General features: G+C 44.0%; 3 protein-coding genes across 10 annotated transcripts in view; 1 reads left to right on the top strand and 2 right to left on the bottom strand.

Annotated features, from left to right (window-relative positions):
* The window catches only part of STRN3 (striatin 3), a 34,379-nt gene extending 33,759 nt beyond the window's left edge, over positions 1-620 (bottom strand). For 2 of the 4 annotated variants that reach the window (XM_069951203.1, XM_069951205.1), the window contains exon 1: positions 72-620. In XM_069951203.1, coding sequence (XP_069807304.1) covers positions 72-296 — 225 coding nt within the window. In that variant the 5' untranslated portion in view covers positions 297-620. The remainder of the gene's footprint in view (positions 1-71) is intronic. The other 2 variants (XM_069951206.1, XM_069951207.1) reach the window with 1 other exon arrangement.
* A 13-nt stretch (positions 621-633) lies between these two features.
* Positions 634-13,528, top strand: AP4S1 (adaptor related protein complex 4 subunit sigma 1). Of its 2 annotated transcripts, none has more exons than XM_069951210.1 (6): positions 634-876; positions 5,096-5,264; positions 6,181-6,267; positions 6,411-6,479; positions 8,396-8,407; positions 11,242-13,528. In XM_069951210.1, exons 2-6 carry the CDS (start codon positions 5,127-5,129, stop codon positions 11,368-11,370), a joined length of 435 nt encoding a protein of 144 aa, XP_069807311.1. In that variant the 5' UTR covers positions 634-876; positions 5,096-5,126; the 3' UTR covers positions 11,371-13,528. The 2 variants fall into 2 exon arrangements, with proteins under 2 accessions (XP_069807311.1, XP_069807310.1); XM_069951209.1 differs by having other exon boundaries at positions 636-768; positions 11,242-13,527.
* HECTD1 (HECT domain E3 ubiquitin protein ligase 1) overlaps positions 13,386-25,568 on the bottom strand; it is a 49,539-nt gene continuing 37,356 nt past the window's right edge. The window contains exons 25-42 of one of the 4 annotated variants that reach the window (XM_069951199.1): positions 24,410-25,207; positions 23,985-24,203; positions 23,760-23,893; positions 23,514-23,670; positions 22,919-23,141; positions 22,245-22,299; positions 21,650-21,832; positions 21,115-21,325; positions 20,410-20,495; positions 20,193-20,320; positions 19,031-19,232; positions 18,570-18,707; positions 17,506-18,113; positions 17,338-17,416; positions 17,055-17,148; positions 16,269-16,419; positions 15,422-15,566; positions 13,386-14,561 (exon numbers count right to left, since the gene is read on the bottom strand). In XM_069951199.1, coding sequence (XP_069807300.1) covers positions 14,424-14,561; positions 15,422-15,566; positions 16,269-16,419; positions 17,055-17,148; positions 17,338-17,416; positions 17,506-18,113; positions 18,570-18,707; positions 19,031-19,232; positions 20,193-20,320; positions 20,410-20,495; positions 21,115-21,325; positions 21,650-21,832; positions 22,245-22,299; positions 22,919-23,141; positions 23,514-23,670; positions 23,760-23,893; positions 23,985-24,203; positions 24,410-25,207 — 3,749 coding nt within the window. In that variant the 3' untranslated portion in view covers positions 13,386-14,423. The remainder of the gene's footprint in view (positions 14,562-15,421; positions 15,567-16,268; positions 16,420-17,054; positions 17,149-17,337; positions 17,417-17,505; positions 18,114-18,569; positions 18,708-19,030; positions 19,233-20,192; positions 20,321-20,409; positions 20,496-21,114; positions 21,326-21,649; positions 21,833-22,244; positions 22,300-22,918; positions 23,142-23,513; positions 23,671-23,759; positions 23,894-23,984; positions 24,204-24,409; positions 25,208-25,568) is intronic. The other 3 variants (XM_069951200.1, XM_069951201.1, XM_069951202.1) reach the window with 3 other exon arrangements.

The raw sequence follows: 25,568 nt of genomic DNA, 5'->3' as shown, positions 1-25,568 counted from the left end.
GCTGGGGGGCAGATCACCACCAGTGCCCAAGATGGCCTCCCGAGGGCCCAGCCTCCTGCCCGGCCTCTCACCTGCAGCTCGGCCCTCTCCACCTCCCAGTGCGCTCTCTCCATCTCGAAGCGGGCCCACTCATGCTGGATGTAGTGCAGGATCCCCGGGATGGTGTACTGGGGCGGCCGGGCGGGCAGCTCACAGCCCGGCTCCGAGGGGACTCCCTGGCCTTGGGCCTGACCAGGACCCCCGACCTGCGGCCTTGTAGAAGCAGCCATCCCGCCAGCCGCCGGGAGATCCTCCATCTAGTGCCAGGGCCCCCGCTCACTCGGGTCCGGGGTGGGAGCTCGAAGGTGGCCCGGGTGAAGTCACGTGAGGAAGCAGCTCCGGTCACAGAGGAGGAGGAGGGGGAGAAGCGGCCTCACAACCCTGCCCCCCGAGACACACAATGGCCGTCCGTTCTACAGTCTCCGTCCGGTCACTTTACTGAGGGCCGCCATGATTCAACTCCACCCCCCGCCCCGGGCCCGGTAGCTCCGCGGGGCACGCTGGGTAACCGGCCTCGTTCGCCGCCTCCCGCTTTGACAGCGTCACCGCGCATGCGCAAAGGTTCGCGGACTGACGTCACAAAGGCAACCCGGGTCACGTGACTTAGCGCCGCCCCTTCCTAGTAGAGACCTATGCGGGTGACGTCAGCTGCGCAGCTCTTCCGGCATCTGAGTGACATCACAGGGCAGCCGAACACAACACAGGGCGGGCGGACCGCAGAGGGGACAGGTGAGAGGGAGACGTTCACAACCACAGCGTATTTATTGACAGTTCCTTCCGCCATATTTAAAGGGGTAATACAGAGGAAAAAAATTCTGGTGGCAGAAAGTTATACAGGTGTGTAAATGAGTGAATTGTATTAAAAAGTCTTCCAGTACTTATCAGCTGCTGTATGTCCTGCAGGAAGTGGAGTCTTCTTTCCAGTCTGACACAGTGCTCTCTGCTGCCACCTCTGTCTGTGTTAGGCCTTGCATGTATGGTGCACAGTCACTGATATGAGGAGGATGGAGTGTGTGCTGTCAGGGGATCAGTATGGGAGAGTATGTAGATTGTCAATTTGTCAAGGCTCGCATACCAATTTTTTGGGGGCAAAACATATTAACAGAAACAGAAAAAATGTGGAACAATTTGATCCTTTTTGCTTAGTCGAAACTGGAATAAAGAAGTAAGTGCACGCTAAACAAAAATTTTTGGGACAGGACCTGCCACATGAGCCAATCACTGGCTGCAGCATTGTCCCATCTTGGCCTGTAGGAGGAAGAGAGACCAGGGGACCAGACAGAGGTGGACGCGAGCAGCGGGGGATCAGGGCCAGGTTTAGTTTTATATTCCCCCCACCAGAAATGTTTATTTTTACACAGGGGTCAAATACCCCTTTAAAAGGGTTATCCAGCGTTAATTTTTTTTTTTAATGTTATGTAGAAAACATAAACATCATCTTTTCCCCTGGTGTCCTGCTGCATTGTTTCCAGTGTCCCCCACTGACTGCAGCCGCCGCCACTATTAAGACGGGCAATAAGAGCTCAGCCAATCACTGGCCACGGTGCTGTCCTGTCTCAGTCAGCTGAGCAGGCTGTCGAGGCTGTGACGAGTGGCGGCTACAGTCAGCGAAGGACACCAGGGATGTTGCAGCAGGACACCGGGGGAGCATGGAGAGGTAAACTTACGGTCTTATTACACGGGCCGATGAAGGCCCGATAATAATTGTAAACGAGCGCCGATCTGCTAGATCGGCGCTCGTTTACTGGGCCTATTACACGGCCCGATAATCGTTTAACAAGGCCTGCACGGACATCGTTACCGATGTCCTTGCAGCCCTTGTTTAACTTTGTACATTACCTGTCCAGGCTGCAGGTCTTCTCTTGCGGTCTGCTTCTTCCCGTGTCCTGTGCACCCTAGCTTCAGAGCGGCCTGTCAGCTGACAGGCTGCTCAGCCAATCACTGGCAGCGGCGGTCCGGGAGATTGGCTGAGTGGCCTGTCAGCTGAAACTGGCCACCCTAAAGCTGGAGCGCGCGGGACCCGGGGAAAAGAAGACCGCAAGAGGAGCCCTGCAGCCTGGATAGGTAATGTATAGTCGCCAGTCGTCAGTCGCCGGCCGCACACCTCTATTACACATAGCGAACCTATATCAACGATCATCGGCTGATTGCTGTATTTATTACACAGAGCGATAATCGGCCGATTCGGCTGACTATCATTCCGTGTAATAGTACCCTTAGAATGTTTGTTCCAATAGGGCAGACGTTGCCCGTGTTGTTATATCTCACAGATTTGGGTCACTGTCTGGCATGTACGGCACCATGAGTCTGTATACACAGTATTACTGAGACCTGCCCATAGTAAGAGGCTGGAATTAGGCCTAGTCAGCCTCTCCGCAGCATGTCAATGGGTTGTGGATAACAAGGAGAAGTACCTGAAACCTGAGGAGGCCCCGCACCTGTGTAGCTGTCACATGAAACCGTGAGAGACTTATGGTACTTTTACACGGAGCGATAATTCGCCTGATCGCACGATTAACGATTTTGAATGAACAATGTTTTTTTTATAACGATCAGCGTTTAGACGTAACGATACATCATACGGAAAAATCGTTATGCGATCGTTTTGCGATCGCTTAAGCCTATCTCACACATAGGTGAAATCATTGAAAGACTGTTTACACTGAACGATCTGCGAAGTTTTTGCGAACGATCAACGATGATTTGAGAACATGTATTTACCTACCACACCTGCTGGAAGTTTGCTCCAAGCCTCTACTACTCTTTCAGAAAATTACTATTTCCTTGTGTTGTTTCTGATCTTTCCCCCAAATAACCTCAGATTGTGGCCCCTTATTCTTGTGTTCAGAGGTGTCACTGAAATGGGCGAGTGACTGGTGAGCCTGCAAGAAACTGCCTAGTAATTCCTAATCTCATTATTGTGCCCAGTGGCCAGGTTTCCATACACAGTACATGTATATTTAGGGAGAATAGGAGGGCTGGTTTCCACTGCATTTGGAATGCTTATATGGAAACAACCATACACAAAGGGTGTAACATATCCACTGGTGTAAACTGACCACAGCGACCAATCACAGCTCAGCTTTTATTTTTCCAGAGCTGAAAGCTGAGCTGTGATTGGTTGCTATGGGAAGCTTACACTTACTCTTTTTGATGAATGTCAGCCAAAGTATGGACAGAAAGCTGTCAGTCAGTGGTTGGGAGGGAGAAGCAGCTGCTCATGGATATCCAGGCTTCTGAGCTCACACACATCATTGAGGGGACCACTGCACTGCATTAAAGGGGTACTCCAGCAGGGGTGGGGGGCATTTTTTTGCTGGGATCGGAGAGGAGGTGGCCGAGGGAAACGACGTCCACTCACCTCCCCGGCTCCAGCGGCGGGTCCCGCATCGCGGCTCTCAGGTTCCCGGACGCTTCCTGGTGTCTGACATGGGCCTGAGAAGATACGTCTCAGGTCCTCTCAGCCACACGGGGACCGGAGCGCCCCGATGCGGGACCCACCGCTGGAACCGGGGAGGTGAGTGGACGTCGTTTCCCTCGGCCACCTCTTCCCCGGTCCCAGGAAAAAAATGCCCCCCCCCCCCTCCGGAGTACCCCTTTAATTGTTCTTGATAAATACCCGAGTATACGAAATGCTGTAATACATCACCAGAATCAGGGACACTGCCTTTGTATAGGGTTACATAAATCTGTGGGCAGGTATGTACTCAGCGCTGTTCACATTGCTGCAACAGTACTTTGTAATTCTGCATGGTACTGATACTTCCCATTGACGTTACATGCATGAGTAGGATTTTTTTTTTATTTTTTGTTGTTGTTATTATTATTATTATTTTTTTTTTTTTTTGGGGGGGGGGGGGTGGTAAATATGTATACAGTTTAGATAAACCAGCATTATCCATTTGCAGGGTGTTTAGCCCCCGGCCGGTGGGCGGCAGACATTGTGGGACACAGTTTGGAGCATTGTATGTGTGTCCGCTGTCCTGTAACAAACACTGCCTGCAGTGACACATGGCCGCATACATATGCCCTCACACCTGTTGCCGACATTACACATGTCCACCTGTCGGACTATAAATCCCATCATATCCTGCTAGCTGTGCTGAACAATGTGTTCTGGAGCGAGGCTAAGCGAGCTGAGACAATTTAACCCCTTTCATCCCTTCCTTATTTTGCTGTTGATATTTTTATGGAGACTGAGGGAGATTTATGAAACATGGTGTAAAGTGAAACTGGCTCAGTTGCCCCTAGCAACCAATCAGATTCCACTTTTCATTCCTCACAGACTCTTTGGAAAATGAAAGGTGGAATCTGATTGGTTGCTAGGGGCAACTGAGCCAGTTTCACTTTACACCATGTTTGATAAATCTCCCCTTGTATGTATATATTTTAGAGTTGGCCTCTAATATGGCCTATTAATACAACCTACATTTCCCATGATGCTTCTGTATCATTTTTGGCCGTTAAGATGCAGCTGCAGCCTGCCTCCTTGTAGTTGGTTTCTTCCTGTCAGCTCTTATAGTGCGTTTACACAGAGAGATTTATCTGACAGATCTTTGAAGCCAAAGCCAGGAACAGTCTCGAAACAGAAAACAGGTAATAAAGGAAAGTCTGAGATTTCTCCATTTTTTTTTCAAATCCATTCCTGGCTTTGGCTTCAAAAATCTGTCAGATAAATCTCTCTGTGTAAAGGCACCCTTATGATGCGTTTACACAGAGAGATAGATTTTTTTAAGCCAAAGCCAGGAACAGTCTATGAACAATAAAACAGGTCATAAAGGAAAGACTGAAATCTATCCTCTTTTCAAATCCATTCCTGGCTTTGGCTTCAAAAATCTGTCAGATAAATCTCTCTGTGTAAACGCTCCATTAGACACAGGCCAGCTTTCAGGTACGGAGAACAGTTCGGTGATGTAATCCTGAAACTCAAAGAAAGTCAATATTAGTGCGTGTGTATGGGGGGGGGGGGAGGGGGGGGGTTTCCGCTACCAAACCACGACCAATGAAACATTTTTGATCATTTTAGAATTTTTGATATTTTCTTTTGTTTATCCAGATAATTTAGGTGTCTTTGTTCTCTGGCTGAGATGATCAAATTCTTCCTGATTGTTAACAAGCAAGGACAGACGCGGCTATCTCGCTATTATGATAGTGTGGAAGTCCAGAGGAGAACACTGCTGGAATCTGAAGTCATCAAGCTGTGTCTCTCTCGTCCAAAAGATCAGGTAAGATCATATATATAAATAATTTTTTTTTTCTGTATATTGAATTCCATAGAATGGAATAACCTAGTGTAATATGCTATTCCATCCCTCCATGACCTTACACTGGTGTATACTGCCTGTATGCAAATAAGTAAGGATCCAGCGCTGGGGTCACTTCACCTTGCACGTGATCCAGTGGGTCTCTATTTGAAATGATACCCTGTATAAAAAAATCTAAAGAAAAAGATTCCACAGATCCAGGATTAAGAGTTTTCTGCCATACAGTGCAACTTCTTAACAGAATAATCCGCCTGTAGCAAGCAAGTTAAAGGGCAACGCCAGTGATTTTTTGTTCTTTCAGATCAACTGATGTCGAAAAGTTAGATAGATTTATAATTTTTTTCTACTAAAAAAAAAATCTCAAGTCTTCCAGTACTTATGAGCTGCTGTATGTCCTGCAGGAAGTGACATATTCTTTCCAGTCTGACACAGTGCTCTCTGCTGCCACCTCTGTCTGTGACAGGAACTGTTCAGAGTAGAAGTAATTTTCTGGACAGTTCCTGACATGGACAGAGGTTGCAGCAGAGAGCACCGTGTCAGACTGAAAAATACACCACTTCCTGCAGGACATACAGCAGCTGATAAGTACTGTAAGACTTGAGATTTTTTTAATAGAAGTGAAATACAAATCTATATAACTTTCTGACACCAGTTGGTTTGAAAGAGAAAAAAAATCACTGGCTAACCCCTTTAACTTGTTAAATTATTCTGTTAAGAAGTTGCACTGTATGGCCGGAAATTCTTAATCCCGGATCTCTGGAATTGATGTGCTTTTTTTTTCTATACACGGGATAATTTCTGACACCAGTTGATTTGAAAGAAAAAGAATTGCTGGAGTACCCCTTTAACTGTTTCTAAAGTTCTTTATTTCTTTCAGTGTTCCTTTGTAGAGTATAAAGACTTCAAGTTGGTGTATCGGCAGTATGCAGCCCTGTTCATTGTGGTTGGAATAGATGAGTCTGAGGTAAGACCGCTCCGTAACATGTGCCCCCTAGGTCAGCCCGCTGCTTATCCCACCTACCCCTTCTACCTTTATCCACAACAAATACATTTTTTTTCTGGGCCTATAAATAACTGAACATTATAAGCTTCCCTCTTTCCTTGCAGAATGAGATGGCTGTCTTTGAGCTTATTCATAACTTTGTGGAAGTACTGGACAAATACTTTAGCCGAGTGGTAAGTACAGAGGGTTAGGTTATGTTCACACATAATTTTTTTTTTTTTTAGTAAAGAACGGACGCTGATTGCAATGGCATCAGCGTCCGTTCTTTACTGTAAGGGCAGCATTGCATTGAAGTCAATGCAATGCCGCCCGCTGTGTTCACATAGCGTTATTGTAACGCCCATTCTTTAGAATGTACCTGCCAATTATTTCCAGACGCTGTCCACTAAACAGCGTCCGGAAAAAACAGCAGTTCACAAAACGTAAAGTGCAGCGGCACCCGCATAGTACATTGAAGTGAATGGCTAGTTGATTTGCGGGCACAACCGATGGTGCCTGCAAATCAATAGTAAAAAAAATGTTCCTGCAGCCATTACAGAGGTATCGGCCGCAGGAACAGGCTCAGTGCAGCCCGGTGGCCGGCTTTTTAGCAGCGTCTGTTGCCATGCAAAGTACGCTGTTAAACGCTGTGTGAACTTAGCCATATAGTGGTGTTGCATATGGTTTTGACACCTAAAAGGCTATGGACAACTCTGAAATGCATCTTTTTATTCTTTAGGCTGGGTTCACACTACGTATATTTCAGTCAGTATTGTGGTCCTCATATTGCCACCAAAACCCGGAGTGGATTAAAAACACAGAAAGGATCTGTTCACACAATGTTAAAATTAAGTGTATGGCCGCCATATAACAGTAAATAACGGCCATTATTTCAATATAACAGCCGTTGTTTTAAAATAACAGCAAATATTTGCCATTAAATGGCGGCCATCCACTCAATTACAACATTATGTGAACAGATCCTTTCTGTGTTTTTAATCCACTCCTGGTTTTGGTTGCAATATGAGGACCACAATACTGACTGAAATATACGGAGTGTGAACCCAGCCTTATAGTGGAAACATTTTAGCCATAGGTATTCATTAAAAAATACCCCTACAATCTCCAGAACAAGACCCTGATTCTTTCGTTTTGAACAGGACAGTGGGTTGCACTACCAACTCCATTCATTCTCTGTGGGATCTCTGTTGTACTCCACTAACTCCAGCAGCTCCCATACAGAATAAACAGGTTGGACCCCCACCGATTTTACAGACAGGTTGATTTAAGCTGGAATACCCCATTAAGGAGTGTCCTACTAGAATATGATGGAGGATGTCAGGATCCTGTAATAGCAGTTGGCACTCAGTAATGTTGTATTACAGGGAATGTGGCCTCTCCCGGCCTGTGTTACTAAATGCTTGTATTTCTCATGAAATAATAATTCTGGAGCATCTTCTCTTTTAGTCCTGTATTGAACTTTATTGTTCTTACTAGAACTGTATAACTAAATAGCCAAATGGGTGTTGCCCTACTGATGCATAAAGAATAGAATGCATTGGGATGACCTCATGGTTTTTTGCAGTGCAGAATATTGTCTTGACATAATGGAGCTAATAATCCGGTTTAAGGGTACAAACACACACACCGTATACGCAGCAGATTAGATCCAAATAACTGAATACAGCATCAAGTCTGCACCATCAAATTTGCTGCAGATCTGCTGCGTATACGGTGTGTGTTTGTACCCTTAAGGGGTTTTCCTTGCAAAACATACTGATGAGCTATCTACAGAATAGCTATCAGTCACTGATCGATGAGGACAGGACACCCGGAACCCCCACTGATCAGCTGTGGGGGTGCACTGCACAGTGAATAGGGATGGAAGCAGCTGGCACTGTTCACTGTTTAGTGGCCAGACCGGGTTACTGAAGCTCAGCTCCCATTTACTTGAACAGGAGCTCAGCTGCAGTTACAGGTCACCACTGGTGAACAAACCAACTGCTTCCCACTCTGTTCACTGTGTAGCTGTTCAGCAAGGGTGCCGGGTGAACCCTTTGAAGTCCAGGTAAGGAAATGGTTATATTATTGTCTTGTTTTTTCCTTACAGAGTGAACTGGATGTATCCTTTTCTAAACTTGGTTGTTTATTTATTTATTTTTTTTTATTTTTTTTTGGGGGGGGGGGGGGGGGATTTGGGGCAGGGATTAGGGGGAACATAATAAAGTATGCTTACCGGACCCTGTACCCTGCCGGGTGTCATTTTCTCCCTGCTTTGGGGTACATCACAACTCGGCTGAAATGTCTCAAAAACGTGGGATTTTGCTCACCAATCGGTGATTGCAGCAGTGTCCCACCCCAGGACTTCTCCTTTAAACATTGGTTTTAATATATATAATTTTTTTTATTTATTTATTTTATTTTTTTATATATACACTGACATGACAACATTTACAGTCTCTTTGCAATCTCCAAGAGTCTAGACTTCTTTTATAGAAACCCTCTAGTCCATAACCAGTGGATAAAATAAAGTCTTGAAGGGTACAGGGATATCCTATTACTAATAAGAGGAAAATTTACTTACCTTAAATTTTCTTTCCCTATAGTCCAAAAGCAGCACACAAAGGGTTAAGTTTGGACCCGACCTTGTTGGACGGAGCATAAACCATTAATTAGTAATTAGTGTGAGATTAGTGAATAATTAGGATTTGTATAACGTAGGAAAACTCCAGACACTGTGTTTGTATGCAGCAAAATGTATTAGAGAGGGATAGTGTGCTGCCTTTGGACTACAGGAAAAGTCCAGGTAAGTAGATTTTCCTGGCTGTATCCATGTTTCCAGACTTCATCCAACTTCTTCAGCCACCGTTAATCAATTGCCAAAACTTCTGGGTTCAGACAGACTTGAGCATGCTGGAGTTGTGCTCATCTCTATTGCTGAGGCTTTCTAGGTCTTCGTTTTAAGAACTTTGGACACTATAGGTAGATGAGGAAATAAGTATAAGTATCTGAACTGCTGAGCCAAGGTATAGAGAGATCGTCTACAATACATGAAATGGATGATCCCAAGTATTGAGGGGACAAAACTTGGAAAGTTGTGTATACTCCCTGGTCACACTAATATATATTTGAGGATTACCATGCTTGAGTGTAATACTTTGTTGGGTCTCCACTCCCCAAGGTTTGGATTCCTTGCATGTGTATGTCTACCATGTTTTCTCAATATTTTGGAAAGCAGTCTCTCATTCTTCATGGCTCTTAATTATGCAAATCTCCATTTTCTCTCCCCCTCCCTTCCAAGGCGGCTGATGTAAACAAGTCCCTATGTGCAACTTTGTTCCTTTTTTGTATTGCCGGGAAGGATAATGACAGTGAGTTCATCAGCAATTTGACCTCAGAATAACCCTCTCAGCATTAGGCTCCGTTCCCACTGAGCAAAGGTAGCGGAATTCCGCGACGGAATTGTCCGCCGCGGAATGCCGTTAGCCTCCCGCTCATAATGGGACTCTATGGGAGGCGCGCGCTCCTGCCCTGTCCGCGCTGAAGAATGAACATGTTCATTCTTCAGCGCGTACAGAGCAGCAGCGCGCGCCTCCCATAGACTCCCATTATGAGCGGGAGGCTAACGGCATTCCGCGGCGGACAATTCCGTCGCGGAATTCCGCTAGCTTTGCTCAGTGGGAACGGGGCCAAGAAGCAGCAAAATTGCAGATAAAGCCTGTTTGGGACTTGTTTACATCAGCCGTCTCGGAATGGAGGGGGGGATGACAGAGAGATAACAACACAGTTTTGTGTGTCTTCGGAAGAAAGCAGCAGCTAAAAAGTGGGGGAAGGAGACTGGATAGTAACAAGTATGGGATGAACTGTTAGGGTCCTATTACACAGGCCGATGGGGGCCCGATAATAACTGTAAACGAGCGCCGATCTGCTAGATTGGCGCTCGTTTACTGGGCCTATTACACGGCCTGATAATCTTTTAACAAGGGCTGCATGGACAGTTACCAAAGTCCTTGCAGCCCTTGCTTAAACTGTGTACATTACTTATTGATGCTGCAGGACCCCTCTTGTGCTCTGCTTCTCCCCGGATCCTGTGCTCTGCCGCTCCAGAACGGCCTGTCTCAGCTGACAGGCCGCTCAGCCAATCACTGGCCGCTAACGCACAGGACCCAGGGAGAAGCAGACCGCAAGAGGAGCCCTGCATCATGGATAGGTAATGTATACAGTTTGGAAATTATCACCCACCGGCTGTGCACCATTGTTACACGCAGCAATGCGCGTTCGGCACCCAAAAATTATAGGTCCAAACCTATATCAACGACCAGCCGATGATCGTTGTGTTTATTACACAGAGCAGTGATTTTGCTGGATAGGGACGATTATTGTTCTGTTTAATAGGGCCTTTAGTCTCACCATGGGCAGCAAAATATGAAAAGTTATGTTTCAGTGGAATATACCTTTAATTAGTGACCACAGATTTCTAGGAATAGCAAGAGAAATTTTGACTTTTGACACAAACCCAAATGAACGGCATTTGAATCCCACTACCTGGAGAAGGTGGATGCCTGGAAAATATGGATACAGGGAAAGATACTTAGGAAAGCGAATCCCATTTCTCCACTATGCAGAGCCTAGGTCGTAATCTGGAGCCCATATCTAATTTTTCTTAGTTATTTTGCATTTTCTCTAGAATTGGATCATCAGGGGAAAAAAAAACACTATTGGCCCTGCCTGTAGGTGAATGTTTTTCTCTTCCTAAATCCTTGAGGTCACTGGGTGGACTAATAACTCAATAATTAACCTTCCCTGTTAAGCATACAGACATAGTTACATAGGTCAGTCTGTTCGAGACTTCTATCTCTCATGTCTTGGTTTAGTGTTTCCCAGTAGAGAGGGCGATAAGACGGCTGTTTCTCCAGTTTCCATGTTAATGATCCAGTCCTTCACGGTAACATACAGATAATGTTCAATCTCGATAAAGTCCACATTATTTTGGATGAGATGGTGTTAAACGGCTGCGCGGTGGAAACAAACAAGAGTCGGATTCTCGCACCACTCCTGGTGTTAGATAAGGTCGGAGACAGCTGAAGATTTCCTGGACACAAACATTGCCCCTTTATGGCTGCAGACAGACGCTTATTATTACAAGATTACACAACAGATGAGGTGAAGGCAAAGACTCCGCAGGACACTTGGACTATTTACTTTGTCTAGGTTTAGTAAAGGAGTTTTTCAGGCAAACCATTGTTGGCCCTATCCTCAAGAAATGTCATCATCCTATATCCCTACGCATCAGCTGTTTGCCTGAGATGGCATGCTGGTATAGCAGAACTCTATAGATTGTGTAGTGACCAAGATTAGTGATGAGCAAATACTGTTCGATCGAATAGTAAGGTATTCGATAAGCATTCAAATCCCCCAGCTTCCGGTTTTTACCTTAAAGTAGTCGAATAGATGTTTTTCAATAATCGAATACTTGTTCCCATAGACTTTAATAGGATCAAATATTCGTACGAATATCGAATAATTTACTATTCGCTCATCACTAACCAAGATCAGTTGTTTCAGTGGAAGCTGAGCTGCAGTAACCAATCTTGGCCACTACACAGTGAACAGAGCTGTATGCGTCCAAACAGCTGATTGGAGGGAGTGCTTAGTGTCAGACTGGTAACCATCTGATATTGATGACCTCACTTTAAGTAGTCTTGGCTATCATAAGTATTTTTTAAGACAAAACAATGCCCAATGCACTTGTCCAAGGGTTAATGGCCTTTTTGCACATCTATGATTGCATTCGATCACAGTATACTATTGCCACTTATATTACTCTATGGTAATATATTGACTAGAGATGAGCAAAGCTGAATGCATCCCTGGGGAGTCCTGGAAGCCATAGGCTGTATCCGTGCTCTAAGTTCACTAATCTCTAGTCAATATATTACCATAGACTTATACAAGTGGCAACAGTATACTGTTTATGTTATGCAGTCACAGATGCGCAAAAAGCCCATTAACCTCTGGACATTCTTATTAGATTGCCAAATCTACTTAAAGGGGTTCTGCCAAGTTTGGCGAATTTATTATATAATTCGATCAACACTTGTATTATGTAGAGTCCCAGATGAAAACATTCAGTCCTATATGAGACTGCAATGTAAGTTGAATCATGACCAGTGTAGATTTTACAGTATATGATGTGTGCAACTTGGTTTAGAAGCAACAACATGGAAATTGTTGTAGATGTTATCAGGGATCCCAGTAAATTAACAGGGAGATATTAGCAGGTCAGATTTGTCTAACCTGCTGATACTTGCTGTACCGGTCAGGGGGAGAAGTCCGTTACAGGCATTCCACGTCCATATTCCGTGCAGAACACAGAATGTGTGAATGCAGCCTAAGGGGTCTATTCCACAGAGAGTTGTGTATACTGATCGTTGTCGGCTGAATGAGCCCGATTATCGCTCTGTGTAATAAATACAACGTTGATATAGGTTTGAACCTATAATTGTCGGGTGCCGACCGTGCACCGCTGCGTGTAATAGCGGTGCGCAGCCAATGGCTGATGATTTACATTACCTATCCAGGCTTCAGGGCTCCTCTTGCGGTCTTCTTCAGAGCGGCCTGTCTCAGCTGACAGGCCGCTCAGCCAATCACTAGTGTCAGCTGAGACAGGCCGCTGTGAAGCTGGAGCGTGCGGGACCCAGGGAGAAGAAGACCGCAAGAGGAGCCCTGCAGCCTGGATAGGTAATGTATAAAGTTTAAACAAGGGCTGCAAGGACATCAGTAATGATGTCCATGCAGCCCTTGTTAAAAGATAATCGGGCCGTGTAATAGGCCCAGTAAACAAGCGCCGATCTAGCAGATCGCTGCTCGTTTACAGTTATCGGACCGTGTAACAACACCCTTAGTGTTGGAGCATCAACTGCAGTTTTCCAGTAAGTGAGACACCTAGTGGCCAGACTATAGCATTGTATTTCATACAGAAAACAGGCAGTAAAATAAAGTCAATTGTAAAGATGTAGTATATCACCTCCCATGTGAACCTACCCCTATTTATAAGATCATATACCTACTTGGTGTAAGCAGAAAAAACTCAGAATGGCTTGGATATCAGACTGCATCTTTTTATTTCTCAGCACACATACTGGAAATGTGTTTTAAATTCTTTATTAACTTTTTTTATTTTTTACTTCAAACTGCAACAAGTTAAATAAATGTTTATAATATACAAAGAAAATACAAGAGAGCAATCTTTTTTTTTCTCTTTATAACCCCTTAAGTGCGAGGAGCAGCCTTCTACACACAAGTTGAAAGTCACCCTGAACAATGAAGGGGTATATAAGTGGCTGTATGCCATTGTACATGGCTGTAATCATTGAATTCATGATTGAAATCATCGTAGCGTTGAAGCTTTATTTGGATTTTTGCACAAACACTTCAGTTCAATCTGCATAGCAGGGGCTTAAAAAAAAAAAATTCCAATCCTACCAGATCAAGGAGGACGCTATAATAACAAAGGTGCATGGTTATAACGTAAGGAGAAAGAAAAATACAAAGTAAACACTAAGGGGAATTAAATAGTGCAGGCACCATTACAAATAAAATCGAAAAATAATGTATAAGAGGAAGGGGGGGGGGGGATAAAAAGCTTCAGGTGTCCATTAACGTACTACGTTTCATGTAAGCAGCTTTCTGGCATGTTAGTTTAAAGCTAGCAAAATGAGAGTTGGATGCAGAACAGCGGGGACTGGGATGCTGACGTAGTGTATTATGTTCATACAACAGACAGTACACTTTTACAATGTCTGAGTGCTGACAAGCAGTGACCCTAAGAGGCGTAGATGAGCGGCTTTTTCTGCCCTCCAAACCAGCTGCTGCCAGGATGAAGTGACAGACTAAGTGTTTTCAGTCAGTCAGTCATGCCAGGAGAAGAGACCATTTTTTATCATTAGCAGCGAACAAGAAAAACAAATGAAAAAAAAAAGGCATTACACCCACTCTCTCAGGTAAAGCCTCGCAGGAGGAGTGTAAGGAACACACAGCGAGAGGAAGAAAGGCCATGTCTTTTCTCAGCACACGAACACGAGAGAGGGAGTGCTGCAAGTAACAAGGTTTAGTGTCCTGTCAGCCCGGGCTGGCTCTCAGTTCAGATGGAAGCCTTTCTCCATGGTAGCAGCGAGCAGGCGGTCTCTCATTATCTCCTCTGAAGAATATTCCGGCAACTTCAAATAATGCACGCAGGTATTCACAGATGGATAGCTAGCATCGGTTGCATCAACCTTGCAAAACAGAAAGACGTCAATTCATGAATACTGTCATATTTCAAAGATTCCCCCCCCCCCCCCACCCCGCTGCGTTATGTTCTTGCTTAAATAACCCTGACAGGAAGTTGTGTAGATCTTTCACTATCAGGGTGGTGTTGTCTCCAGTGCTGACTCTATCTAGGGTTTATTTTTGCAGTAAATTTTAAGCCTACTCCAAATCATCAAGCTAGGGCTTATTTTCAGGGTAGGGTTTATTTTTGGAGAAACAGAGTAGTCTTCGAGCTCATGCCCACACCCATCATCTCTGACCAGCCCATACACACTGGGTCACCATCCCAGTCATATACGCATATCCATATATATCTTTATTGGGATTCAGAGGTGACTACCACACTGCCTTGTGTTGAACAATGCCGCAGGCTGAGGAGCATGCAGGGAATGAATGCAGCAGGTGCTATAACCTCACAGAGGTGAGCAATAGTCTGCAGTGAAATGAGATCTTCTGCAACAGGACTGTGTAGGACTAGGACTGTGATCAAGAGCTAAAGCAATGCTTTTTTGGAACTGTAGTATTGAGCAACTGTTCAACCAGGAAGTCATGATTTTTGACATGTTAGGGGAGCAGACTACAGACCCACAAAGGAATGCTATATGCTTCTGCAGCGTTTTTTCTTCCTAACTGTTAGGGGTTAGCCTCTTTTGCAACTTGGCCTGCCTTTATTTGCAGCACTAAGTAACTTATAATTCCATATAACGTCATCTTGTAAACATTAAAGTTCTGCCCTGCAGGGAAAAGTATGGACTGCAAAGAATTTAACAGCATACAGGAGCTAACATGCATAAAAACACACTCTTTAACTACCTTAAAACCTCACCTTTCTCACAACTGTTAGGCGTGGATGCAGATTGGCTAGTCCTCCAGGGGGCAATGTAGAGCACCCAGTTGTAAACTGTAGAAAAGCCTTCCTCTCATCGGAGGACATGCCACAGAGAACTCGCACAAAACGAAGGAAGCCAGGGCTACGAGAGAGAAAAGTCAAAGTATAATCCAGTCAGTCTACTAGAGTATTACATTCTGGCAACTTCTGAACTTGGTAAATGAAGTAACAGTAATGGGAAGGTTTGCAGTCACTGAATACAAGAGAATTGTATTCTCTCCATACACATTGACTGTAAACAGATAGAAGAGTACATTACATCAAGTTGCATTATACATTAAATAAAACAGCTTACATATCGTCTCCACTATGATCAAACAATTCTGAATCCCCTGACAATAAGCAGATAAGTGTTTTTGCTGTAATCTCTGAGAAATCCTGGCAGAGTTAAAGGGTTATTCCACTCAAACATAACTTGTTGCTGCCCATGGTGAGACTAACAATTCATTCCATACTTATTATCTATTCAGTGTCCTTCCCCCAGTTCTGAGCTGCTGCTTCCTGCTAAAAACAAAAAAAAATCTGTGTTTGTGCTTTTCTCTCAGTCTCCACCTCCTCCCTTCCGTGACGGCTGATGTAAACAAGTTCCTGACTGGCTTTATCTGCAACATTGTAGCTTCTTTTTAAGGATATGTTCCCACTACGGAATATATGCAGAAATTTTAAGCAAAGGCCACGTGGCAGACTCCGCTTGAAGTTCTGCCTCTCCCATTGACTTAATAATATTCTAGATCTTGATCCGCTGTCCGCCCAAAGAATTCATGTGTCAATTCAGGGAACATACCTTTCTCTTGTGTAACCTAGCTTAGGCTCTGTATAATTGATAATGTCTTCGGCAGACCAGGAGGGAGACTGGTTTCCACAAAGAATCATCTGGACCTCCTCAGGGCTAAAAGAACCCAATTTCTCCATAGGGAATACTTTATTAAAGCCACCTAAGGAAAAAAAAATATATATATATATATATAATACTGAAGCAGTGTGATTTTTATTTATTAATTTGTTTTATACAGATACTTCACAACTGTAAAAAAGGAGTACTCCGTGCAAGGGATTTTTTTTTTTCTTCTTTTTTTTTGCCCAGGAATGGGTTGTTTAAAAATAATAAAGCACACTCACCTCCCTGGCTCAAGCGCTGCCATCTCACCTCTCTGCCACGCTGTTGGGCTGCTTCCGAGTTCTGGAGCCGTGACATTGCAGGCCCACCCAGCCAATCAGTAGCTGCAGCAGTGTCCCACCCCAGTTGCCGATTGGCTGGGTAGACCTGCAACCTCACGTCTTAAGACCAGGAAGCCACCGGAGAGGTGGAATGTGAGTGTCAGGGATGTTGATGTGGATGCGGATGTTGATTTTTTTTTTTAACCTCCCGGGCATTCGGAAAAAATGGTTCCCAGCCAGAGTTGTCCTTTATTGTTATGCTTGTGCATATATTTGTATATTTTATATGTTTAGCCTGGGCAGGCTTGTGGTAGTATAGGATAATATTGTGCATATATTTGCCAAATGTTTCATAGATCGCTTTACATACCAACATGTAACAATTACGTACTCCAAACGCCACAAAACTTACTTCTAAATGCTTCCATTTGTTTCTGAACACCAGTCTGCATGCAATAGTCAAACATCAGATCAACATATTCCTCAGCATTGTCTATCGTCACCATCTGCAAGACAGAGTCAAGTGATTGATATATACACACACGGAGCTTGTTCAATTCTGCTGTGAAATGTTGCACAACCTTCTAAGAGCTTTTTAGTTGCAGGGACAATCCCTTTTGGTGGGACTTGAATAAGAGATCACACGGAAATCTGCACATTTTTGTAGAGAAACACAGGAAGGACATTGCGCTTACCTCATCTTCACCATTAGGTTTCAGATCTACTGCACTAAAGCCATAAACACGAGATGAAGGGCAAAACTGGAAATTAAGCCTGAGTGGAAAAACAGAAGTTCACAAATCATTCTATTACAAAAATAAATAAAAAATTACTCTTTATGATTTATAGTGTCACAAACTCACCCCAAGTCTTCAATGCTGACTGGAGGTCCAGAACCAGATGGATTTTTTAGCATCAACTCTTGGAGTTGTGTGTTTTTCTCATCCTCGGACAAGCTGCGATTACTCAGAATGTGCCTCCGTTTCACTGCCAGTTCACGAATATCTCTGAGGAACCGTGCGCGATGTGGGTTTACAAGTTCAAAGTCCTCCCATGTCAGTATACCCTGGAACCAGGCTGGTGGTTTTGGCTTTGGTGGATCCAAGATGAACTCAGATTTGGAGTCTTCCTCAAAGCTTCCAACAGAGAGGGCATCGTGTCCATCTTCTGTAGAGGCTTCAGATTGACTTTCAGTACAGTGCTCACTCTCCTCGCCCCTAGAGGCGTATAACAGTTTGCTCATATTGCTTTTGATATCCCCCATACACATGAGCCTAAAGAAGGGTTTAGAAATAGGCAAGTCTACTAGGCGATTGTCCTGTATACATTTTGCCAAAAATATACCCAGAAAATGACAAAGCCTGGTCACCCTATCCAGTTCTTCACTGTCCTGAGGATAGGGGGCTATAAATAGTCCACATGACCGCTGCACATAATATCCAGGAGGTTTCAAGCCACCACCCAGGTCAACCTATGGGAAAACACAATGTTAGATACCAGAATCATCCTCCCATACAGAGAGGGTGTGAGAGGCAAAGGGGCCAAACCCTTAGTTGCCATGCATGGGACAAACTAGGCTGTGTGACTTATTTGTTAAAATGACATCAGTATTTTTCACCCAAAAATGTTCACTGTTCAAACAGAATATTGTTCTTAAGATTTCTAACAATATGCATATAAATTAACTTTGCTGCCAGTGGAAATGACATTAAAAGTAGTTGGCTAATGTCGTGAACAGGGTGATCAGCCGACAATGGTCCAGCTAACCCCTAGTTATAAGCTGTTATTACAAGAAGAAGCCATTTCTGTTTGTAGGATACATTACAGGGCAGCCATTTAAATGAACTGTAGTGCATAAATGGGCTGAGTCCGCCAAAGTGGATCTCTAGCTAAAAAATTATGACATCCTTATGCCTGTGCGTGTTACCTGTCGCGACTCATCATCTGGGAAGTCATCGTCACACAGCCAGATACCCAAGTCTGTCTTCTGAAACTCTGCTGCCACCAGGGCATAAAATTCAAGGGTAGGGCCCAGCCCAGTCCCTTCTTCACCAAGAAACTCCACCTGTAAAGGAAAGATAAGTGGATGAAGGGAAATGTCAAATTACAGCCCTCCAGCTGTTGCAAAACTGCAATTCCCATCACGTCTGGACAGCCAAAACAGAAGCAGTACAAGCAAGTGGTGGGCAGGTACCAGGCAAATGGCTTGGAGTCTGAGGTGCAATGCATGCTGGGAGATGTAGTTTCCCAGCCAGGTGAAACTGGGATTATTTGTAAACGATTAGTAAGAAATGGGCCAGTTCTGCTGGCAATTTTGGAGGGTAAAACAAGCATACAAAAACTGAACTGCATTCACAAAATATTCACTTGGTAACCACTAGAGCATACCTCAAGCACAGACTTGCGATCTGCATGAATCTGCATGACGTTCTCTGCCCATTCCATCAATGATTCTCCTCGTGGAACCTTTACTCTCTCATGCTTTAAACGTCCAACTCTAAATTCACCAGGGTCATCCCTACGGACTGCACTGGCCGTCCTACTCCTCTCCACTGTGGCCTCCCGTCTGTTCTGCAGCCAGACAATAGCTCTATGAATCAAATTACATAGGATTAGTGAAAAAATAATACAATAAAAATTTTATATGAAACTTCCATCATACAATGCACATGGCCTTCTGTTAAACCTATGACTGACTGCTCAACAGCGCAGCGGGCGTGTTAAGAAATGTGTACAGAACTAAGATGTGTGAACTGTGCCTTACACTCAATGTACAATCTGATGGAAAAGTGACTGCAAGGCAGAGTTGGATGAAATCTGGAGTTTTAGATGGACAATAACGATACTGAGCTTTATACATAAATAAATCTGAAACTTATACTTAAAGGAGAAGTCTGGCGAAAATATTTATTAAAGTATTGTATTGCCCCCCCCCAAAAGTTATACAAATCCTCAATATACACTTATTACGGAAAATGCTTATAAAGTGCTATTTTCCCTGCTCTTACTACTGCATCAAGGCTTCATTTCCTGGATAACATGGTGATGTCACTTCCTGGATAACATGGTAATGTCATTTCCTGGATAACATGGTGATGTCACTTCCTGGATAAAATGGTGATGTAATGACTCCCAGAGCTGTGCGGCTGTGGCTGCTGGAGAGGATGATGGCAGGGGGATGCTCAGTGTCCCTACAGTGCCCTGTGTCCCTCTGCCATCATCCTCTCCAGCAGCCACAGCCCGCACAGCTCTTGGAGTCTGGTCGTGACATCACCATGTTATCCAGGAAGTGAAGCCTTGATGCAGTAGTAAGTGCAGGGAAAAAAAGCACTTTATGTGCATTTCCCATAATAAGTGTATATTGAGGATTTGTATAACTTTTGGGGGGAAATAAAATACTTTAATAAAAATTTTCGCCGGACTTTTCCATTAAACCTTGGTAACATAAAGTGAGTGATAGGTATATCATTACCCAAGTCACTAGCTATGACAGGGCATGTGACGGCATGCATAAATCCTATCAGCATCTATTACATGTTACAGTCCATACCTGGAAGCTCCAAATGCTGTGCATGTGAAATAAAGCTGCCTTGTCTCAAAAGGGATAAGGAAGGGACATTTGCTGGTTAACTGTTCACACCAATCTGGTAAAGCTCCACTGGCCAAAGCAAGTGGCTCCTAGAATGATAAGACAATTCCAATTACATATTAAGCTTCACTTCATGTTTGTCATGTAACTATAGGCTTCAGCTCTTCATAAGACGTACCTCAATTTGCTGCAGGATTTTGGTGGTGATTTTTTTGCTGGTGAATTCCTCCGGGGACACACTGAATAGAAGCATTTCATCACCTTCTGAACGGGTGAAAAGAAAAGAAGTTATACATTTCTTTTATGGAACTGATATTTTCTGTCCTGTATAATTCAACCTCAACAATAGTAAATGGCACCTGATCCAAAAATCAGTGGGCAACAATATACATACATTTGCATCTAGCACTGCTCTGGTTAAAGGTGTTATCCAGGCTTGGAAAAATGTGACTGCTTTCTCCTAGAAACAGCGCCATCCTTGTCCTTAGTTTTGGTGTGGGTTTTGTAGCTCAGTTCCATTGAAGTGAATGGACCTGACTACCTGAAGACAGGAGTGGTGGTGTTTTTGGAAGAAAGTAGCTGTGTTTTTTCTATTCCTGGATAACCCCTTTAACCTCTAAACTACTGCCGCTATGCCTTTTTACAACGGCCCGGCAGTTGTTACATATAACGCAGGCTCAGCTCATGAGCAGGTTTATAAAAATGCTTTTATACCATAATTAGTAAAATGCATTGTAATTTTGGTAATTCTAGAGGACTCAGTTGGGGTTTTAGCACCTGGCCCTCTTTAGAGCACAACATCTGGCATGCTTTACAGGCAAATACAGGATTAAGAATTATCCAAACTGACCTATAGGTATAGTGAAATTTTAATGTGAATTACCTTCTTGTGGTGTCCTTGCAGAGTATGGATCACTAGCTACAATATAAAGGATGCGAAGAAGCTGCAGAACGTCCTCCACGCCACACGAGTTCTGACCACTGCCCGCCTTGGCCTGTGGCTGCTCCCGACCATGGCTTAAAATGTCAGAGCTCTGTATTGTGCCAAGAGTAGCAGGAATCACCGCAGACTTGCATCCATTCTCACAGAAGTCCTGCAGGCAGAACACAATCATGTTAGAGGCAGAGAAAAAGCAATGGTGCCCCATTTTTCTAGTATACTTGACGAACCGTACACAATCCTAGTGGAGTCTATTAAATTTCTGAGTATGGCCAAACCACACCACGAATAGTTAAACCAAGGAGACTTTTATTCCTGGTGTGTTAAAGGTTCCCCCCTTTAAGTGACCTTAAAATTCAACAAATTCTATTTTCAGTTCCCCTCGGATAATAAAATAAAATAAAAAGAAAAGATAAAACACACAAGCCAAGCATGAAGTAAATATACAAGCCACCCCAGCACCCCAGCCCCGCTTTACTTTGTAAGCAGCGATAAGCTGGGAGCAGTTGCGGTTCTTTCGGATGCTCTTGTTAGTTCCAGTCAGTTTCCAGCGCCGCAAGAAGCTAGGATCTGCGTTCCTCTGCAGATAGGTGATCAGATCATTCTTTGGCAAAGCATCTGTACCCAGTGACTGCTCCACATGTTCCACGGACCAGCAGCCCTGAAGAAGGGAATGCGGTATTAAGGGATATCTCAGCTCTGAATATCACAGCTGGACAGATCTGCTCTACTACTGGAAACTGAATGGAATTTTTTTCAGATGAAACTCCTAAATCCAGTACCTCCTACTACTGAGCTAAAATACAATAATTATTAAAGCAAAAGATGCAGCTGTAGCAGCTTCAGGTAGGTAAGATAGTGTTACCGGGCCATGTCAAGAAACCATTGTTAATAGGAGTTACTGTTAGCAGCAACAGTCTCATTCACCTGCTACTGTGGGTTAACTCAATGCAAATACCATACGTACAATGGCAAAATACCACAGACATGCGGAAAAACCTTATGTTATTTGCAGTAATCTTCATTCTAATTGTCATATAACAGGTGTACATCATCAGTATGATGAAACTTACCATTCTGCCCGACTCCTTCTGCTTATCGGACTCCTTCATCTCCCTGTACATAATTCTGTATCATGGAATAAAATATGGGCAGATTTATTTAGACACCTGACAACAATAGTCCAGCACAAATCATGTATTTTCCATTAGCCGTAGGCATAAAAGATATAAAATGTTCTCACAAACTATAGAAGACTATTATAAGGATAACATTTGCTCTCATAGAACGAGGCAATAAAAACAGACAATACCATGATGTTCTATAGATCATCTGATTGTTTTGTTTTTTAATATACATTTCCCTAGCAAAAAAAAAAAAAAAAAGTAGGGATAGGGTTTTCATCTGTTTTCAACAATCTTGCATAGTTGCTACCTAGCTCGCATTCAGCATGCCATGTGTTTTGATCTGCTAAAACAATAACAGAGGGAAACTATGCCGAATGGTCCACAGGTCTGTTGCAGTGTCCAATTTCGGCCTATGGGACTTGGATGTTAGATGCAATTGATACAGCTTGTTGCATCTTGTTGTTTTCATCTAGGACAACACAGCAGACAAGTGTGTGCAGGCCCTAAGCTTCATCAATGACAAGTTTATACCCCAGTGTGCACAGGCTAACCCCAGCAGAATCCATTAGAAACAAAATTAATGTATCTAGCATTCCCATCACATGCAACGCCCTCCTTACGTGTATGTAGGTTCCCATATCCGTCTCAGTTTATCAGATTTGATGGCTCCATTACACGACAGCTGCAGTAGTTTCTGCACATAGTAGAAGATGGTGGAGCGGAAATTACTGAGTGGAAGCTCTACTTCACGTCCATTTCCCAAACCTGTCACTTTCAAGGTAAGAGCAAGCCTAGGGGCAGGAGCACATTCAACTTCTTCCAGGAGTTCAGAGTGAGGTGTACCTGCAACAAAAGACCAGGGAAAAAGGAATGAAAAATCCTTGCTATGGTGTAGAGCCATATCAAAAGTTTTGAACAGTCAGGGTCTAAGGGTTTGGACCCGACCCCAACCGATCGAGAAAAGCAAGGATAAAAGTGTTTAACCACACTCTTCTCTCCCCACTTAGTTTTATGATGATTGGCGCTTCAAGACCCAGATGATCAAAACTTGGTATGTGTCCAGGACTTTTCAAATGTTCCCTAAAGCGAGAGGTACACTTTAATGGTTTCTTTTTCACAGTCTAAAAACTTTAAAAGGCGTGTGCTAGTATGCTTTTGTTCTGCCACATCCATCATCTAAGTAACGTAACAAGCTGCCCCCTACTAGGTACATACCTGGAGCTGGTATCTCCAAATCTGTGGTCTGCTGAACATTTGTTCTCCCAGGTCGAGGATCAAAAGCTGGTACCAGAGCTGAAAACTGTCTTTTTAGCACATAATCGTCATCCCATGTTCTGCGGCGGCCACCTTTAGTCTCATATTCTTCTTCCTCCTACCCACCACAAGAAAGGATGTCAAAATGTGTACATGAATACCACCCTCTACCCAACTAAGCCAATTCTGCGTTAGGGGATAACTCACCATAACTTCTTCATACTCCTGTTCTTCTTGATTGTCATCTTCATTTTCATCATCCTCTTCATCTGGCTCCGGAAGATCCTCATCATCATCCAGCTCAGCCAGAAGAGTGCTTGCCCGACAGCTGTCCAAGAAATCTGTACAAGACAAGATATGAAAGTATCGTTAACAAAGAACATATAAAAGATAGCCCTGCATAAAGGAAACGTACCACTTGACTCGGCTTACCATAAAGGGAATATTCTGCTTCCTGGCCGGTGTCGCTTTCACTGGACGTGGAGGTTAGGCTAGTAGTTAGAGTATTGCTGAGGGACTGACCTACAGAAAGGCCAGTGGTGGCTGTTGCGACATTGCTGCTAGTAACACTGGATGTAGACATTGTAACAGTAGATGTAGTTCCTGTTGTAGTCAAATTAGGGAAACTCTGAGCACCCATAAGCGGAGAGGCTGGGAGGGAAAACACAATGATAAAAAAATATTAACTTCATCTATGACATCCACAGATCCCAAGCTCATCTAAAGTCAATAAAGACACACAACACCAGACCTCATCATGTATTCATTTGTCAACTTACATAAAATGACGTAACACGGGTGTCACAATAACAATGCATAGATATTCCCTAAATGAAGTCCCCAGTTCTGATACTCACTGGCAGAGCTCACTGCATTTCGTCCCAGAGTGTTGGTGTTGTTATCGCTGCTGCTTCGACTGAGGTTCATGTTATTGGTGGCATTCGTCCTTGCAATATTTGCAACTCTTCTTACAAAGGATTCCAGGCTGGACGTCTCGCGTGACGATAGGTTGGGAACACTGGCGCTAGAACTCATTGGAGCTCCAGCGGCGAGCAGAGAACTGACTGAAAGCCTGTTGCTAGCAGAGGACCCCAGTGGTCTGGGAACGGCAGCCTCCTTGTTGCTTAACTCTGATACAGAACTGACATCAGGTGAGCTGATGCTCACCATGCCCATAGATATAGCAGGTGCTTCTCCAGTTTTTCGCTCTCCTTCACCCACCTGCTCTCCTCCTGGTGGGCAAGCTGAAGAGCCAGGGGCTGCTGGGTTAGAAGACAGCACAAGGATTGGATCATGGTGTAGATCAGAGCCTTGCTCCTCTGCCATTCGCTCTGTCTTGGCACAGGTCACACTGGCGTCACTGCTACTTGCCACACTGCAGACAGAGCTGCTGCTCCCTTTGCGACTGCAGGAACCAGTCACACCTCCAGCAACTGTGCAAGTTGAAGAGGAATGGGGAGGCGCTTTGTCAGGACAGTTGTTTTTCACCAAGCTGCTCCAGGAAGGTGGTGTGCCTGCAACAGTGGATGAAACAGGTTTGGATGACGCTGCAGATTCTGGGTCATAACCTGGAGCCAGCTTCAGGTCAAATTTTCCTTCCGCGCCCATGCGGTAAGAATTAGAGCCACCGGCATCCCATATGACATCAATCCAGCCTGGAAAGGGATAGTAGCGTGTAAGATGGAAGAGCAGACAGCAAAAAAAGATTTGATTGGAATCAGGCAGAGAAAAAGCCATAAGCAAACCGCTAACCTCTCAAAAACTAGCCCAAGTTGGGCTGTCAAAGGGAACACCACACAACCTCTAGACAAGACGGGCACAAAAGCAGCGTATAGCGTATTCAATTTAATATCAAACAGCGGAAATGATTGGAATTAAAAACTGGTGCAAAACCAGTATGAAAAAGCTGTAATATCATGTAAGAACAAGGATTATATTACAGAGAAGAAATTTAAGACCTAAAGCAAAAAATGTAAATTGTATTATATATGAAGCAGCGAAAAAAAGTATCAAAGA

Source organism: Dendropsophus ebraccatus, chromosome 13, assembly GCF_027789765.1.
Source record: "Dendropsophus ebraccatus isolate aDenEbr1 chromosome 13, aDenEbr1.pat, whole genome shotgun sequence".
Lineage (NCBI taxonomy): Eukaryota > Metazoa > Chordata > Amphibia > Anura > Hylidae > Dendropsophus > Dendropsophus ebraccatus.
The sequence above is the reverse complement of the archived record's forward strand: the minus strand, read 5'-3'. Positions and strand labels throughout refer to the sequence as shown.